This window comes from Anneissia japonica, unplaced genomic scaffold (assembly GCF_011630105.1).
Source record: "Anneissia japonica isolate Jap-2015-1 unplaced genomic scaffold, ASM1163010v1 scaffold368_len332514_cov184, whole genome shotgun sequence".
NCBI lineage: Eukaryota > Metazoa > Echinodermata > Crinoidea > Comatulida > Comatulidae > Anneissia > Anneissia japonica.
Window position 1 is genome coordinate 293,033 of NW_022708279.1, and position 3,860 is coordinate 296,892.

General features: G+C 33.5%; 1 protein-coding gene across 1 annotated transcript; it reads left to right on the forward strand.

Moving 5' to 3' along the window:
• Positions 1 to 1,318: 1,318 nt before the first annotated feature.
• Positions 1,319 to 3,789, forward strand: LOC117106495. Its single transcript, XM_033247863.1, has one exon. The coding sequence runs from the start codon at positions 1,535 to 1,537 to the stop codon at positions 2,585 to 2,587; it is 1,053 nt and encodes a 350-aa protein (XP_033103754.1). The 5' UTR covers positions 1,319 to 1,534; the 3' UTR covers positions 2,588 to 3,789.
• The last annotated feature ends 71 nt before the right edge of the window (positions 3,790 to 3,860 follow it).

Here is a 3,860-nt window from a genome sequence, read left to right on the forward strand (position 1 = left end):
ATATAATATATATATATATATAATATATATATATATATATAGAGGCCTATATAAAGAGACAAACTTTACACAGTATACTTGACTATCATAATAACCTACAGCATTTCTAAAATTATTTACATGGACTTACTTGCCAGTCGATTGCGTAATAAGCAGTCAAGTGGACGATCTGCTTCAATTAAGTTCACCCTCCCGTGTTCAACCTTGATCTCATTAAGTCACCAAACCCAACAATTAATCAGTTCCCTAAAATACAAATTACAATTTAATAATTTCGTGAAAAAAAAATGTGATCCTCTTCAAGTAATTTGCTATAGAATGTGGTCTATGAACAATCGAGTCAGCCCCTCGACATAATCCCTCCAATTGTCATTAATATTCCCGGATCTGCTTAACCTAATAACGCTAAGTCCTTCCTGCAAAAAGTGAACCTAATTAAAGTTTTTGGGATAAATGTTCTAAAATCACCACTTTAAAACCGAATCGACATTGTTAATTATGTTAATTAATTAATTAATTAATTAGTAAATTTGATTATTATTCGATTAAAATAAATAAATAATAACACACTAAACATGTAGTACATATTATTATTTGCCAGGCTCCGGAGGAAAACAATATTGGTGATATGTTGATATAACTGATTTTTTTAATACACAAAAAGCATATTCAACGAAAAAATCGGAAACGGTTAAGATACAGATTTTGAATATCTAATAACGGGGGATGGGGGTCGAGAGGGGCTTAACCGCCCTTTCTTCACCTTCCCCCACCCCAGGTTTTAAGTATTCAAAAATCTGTATCTTATCAAAGAGTATTATACTCTTTGATCTTATCAACTGTTTAATCGTCAAATTTTTATGTCTTAGAAAAATCAGTTGTACAACATATCGGATTATTTTCCCTCCGCGGGCAATTTTTTTACTCATTATTATTCACTGTTTACAGATATCAATAATAAATATTATTGTACTATGTAAGGCCTCATAATTATATAAATATTGATATAGGCTATATTGTTTTAACCTGGGTGTGTACTTGATATCTCTATAGATGAGTATAAATATAAATATCTAAGCAAAATTCTAAATATTTGTTTTATTTAATATTACAGTATAGGTCTTTTATATTTGATAGTAAAAAATGATATGGTTAATTTAACATCGATCTAATACGTCATTACTCTTATTGTATATGACCTTCTTACGCTCTAGTTACCGTCGGATTCTTCGAACACGCCATCTGATTGGTCAGTGAGTTAGCTCCGCCCTCTTCCATCACTAATGGCAACGACGCAGTAGATAAAGTTAAGGTGACACAAAAATTATCAGTTAACGTTAAATGCCTGTTAGCATCAACAGGTGAGAACAGATTTCTTGGGAGAGAAAATAAACTGAATGACTTGATTGAAGGAAACTATAATCATCATTTGCGAGAAAATATCGGTTTTCATTTTGCGATTTCTCAAAGCTGTTTTAAGTCAATTGCTTTTTAGATTTGTACCTTGATTTTGTGATCAAAACGTTAATGTGAGATGGTTCAATGCGGTACGATGTCCGGCTTAGGTCCCAAATCTTCACAGTACGGTGGCATCCTACATTCGACAACGATCGAAACATGTAATTTACTACACTTTGTAGATATGGCTTCGAGTAATATCAAGCTTGCATTGGATCGACCAATCAAATCAAAGAGGAAAGTCAATCATCGCAAGTACCTCCAAAAACAAATCAAACGATGTGCACAGCTTGCTAATAATTTACAAACTCATGGTGAGAAAAAAGAAGTAGATAAAACCAAAACAGACTATCAAACACCGAAATTGTCATCTAAAAAAACATCTCACAGACGAGATACGACGCAAGCTGGTCTACAGAACAAATCTTTATCCGATTTATTTGATGTGCGTAAAAAAACTTGTGACGGACGTCCGAAAAAATTGTCGAATATTTCAAAAGTTCCGCTGCGAGAGCGCAAACTTCCGTCATCATTTTTTACCGAGCCTGCACAAATTGATTGGCAGGATTTTTCAAAAGAGCAGATTGGCCATCGGCATCTGCCTGATTTAGGTATCAGTGAAGGATTGGATTGGCTAGCTAACCCCACAGACTTAAGTGAAATTATTGGAGACTGGCAAGATGAGCTCCCTCAAACTGATGGCAACTCAATAGGCGATTCCTGCAGCAGCATAAGCGCTGCTTCACCCGCCGCCTCAGAACAATTCTTTGATGACATGTGTTGGCCTAACGTGTACCAGGATTCGACGCCAAATCAAACTATGCAACCTCATTTCGAAGAGTTTGGACATTTTAGGGGAGAACAATATGCCCCGGTAGAGTCCCCAACTGTTCCAATTATAAACCAACCCCCTCAGACTTCGTATCTGCAATGTGCAGAGGGAATTATTCCACATATCGTTGACACTATAGACGATATCTGCAATTCATATAATAATCCATCCCCTCAGCAAGACGCGTATGTTGCCATGAGCAACGGAGCATTGCCAACATTTCCTCAAGCATTCGCACACAAATTCCCATCGGAATGGTGCCATGAAAGTACGCAGAATTGTTACGCGGTACTTTAGCTATCCATAGATGATAACTTTAGACTTTCCTATTTTCATTTTGGACAAGCCTACCTGTTTAAGAGTTGTTTTCATTTTTACGTGTAATCCACAGGATTATCTTCCGATAGAAGCATTTTACTCGGGAAAATAATTTTCTATTATAATTTGACCTTAGTTTAAGCTGGTAGATACTAACAAAAGTGTTAGATTAACAATGAAATATTCATAAACAGAATAGTGGTTAGCAAAGAGAACAAGGCTTACATTCCATCGAGCTATCGTAGTATATAGACAATTTTGCAGAGCATTTCCGCTCGAGTCGGAGACGAGTAGCACTCAAAAACACGAGTAGGTGTTTGTGACGAGATATACCGAAACTACTTTAAACATGGCAATTACTATGTCCACTGTAAATAAAAATACTTTTTTTAAGTGAATAATTTTATTTTGTTAAAAATAATAGGATGTTTATAGCTGCGGGCAGCAATATTCGTTACCCTGGTTACGCCTTTTACGATATCAACAGCATTTATTGAAATACTTGTTTTAGTTACATGATGGTGTATGTGACGAATTATATGATATAAAGAAATAAAGGACAACGTTGATAATAGGTGATTAGTATTAGATTATGACAATGTGTTTTCTATGCAATTACCTTGAAACACGTCTGTATATTAAATAACTACATAATTATAATATGTTATAATAATGGGCTTCTACCATACACAGCAATATGTATATCGGTTCAAGTAAAAATATTTGTAAACAGTGATTATTCTTCTCGAAAGAGTCTGCAATAATTATAAAAATGTGGAAGTTATGATAAAGCTTTTGTTTTTGGCACATAAAATAACGTAAAACCATTAATATTTCTAAATAAATCCTATACTATTAATTACGCCAGAATCGTGTGCGTAGGTTTTTCAGGCTTATAGAAATATGGAATGTACTCAAGGATGCACATTTGTGATCATCAAATTTATTAATGGTGGGATTCTATACTTTCTATGACTACAAAACGCAGTGAACGAAACAATATTAATTAGGATTTAGTTTCGTCAATTCTAAATATAGGACTATATCGTCTTTGTAATCATCAAATTTAATAATGATGGGAGCGATGTAAATAGGCTATTGTATTTATATTACTTGCATTATTATAGGCCTATATATAATTTCAGAAAAAATATATATGCCCTAGTTACGGTATTCAATTATTAATATAATTACAATCGATTGAATTATTATTATTATTATTATTATTATTATTATTATTATTATTATTATT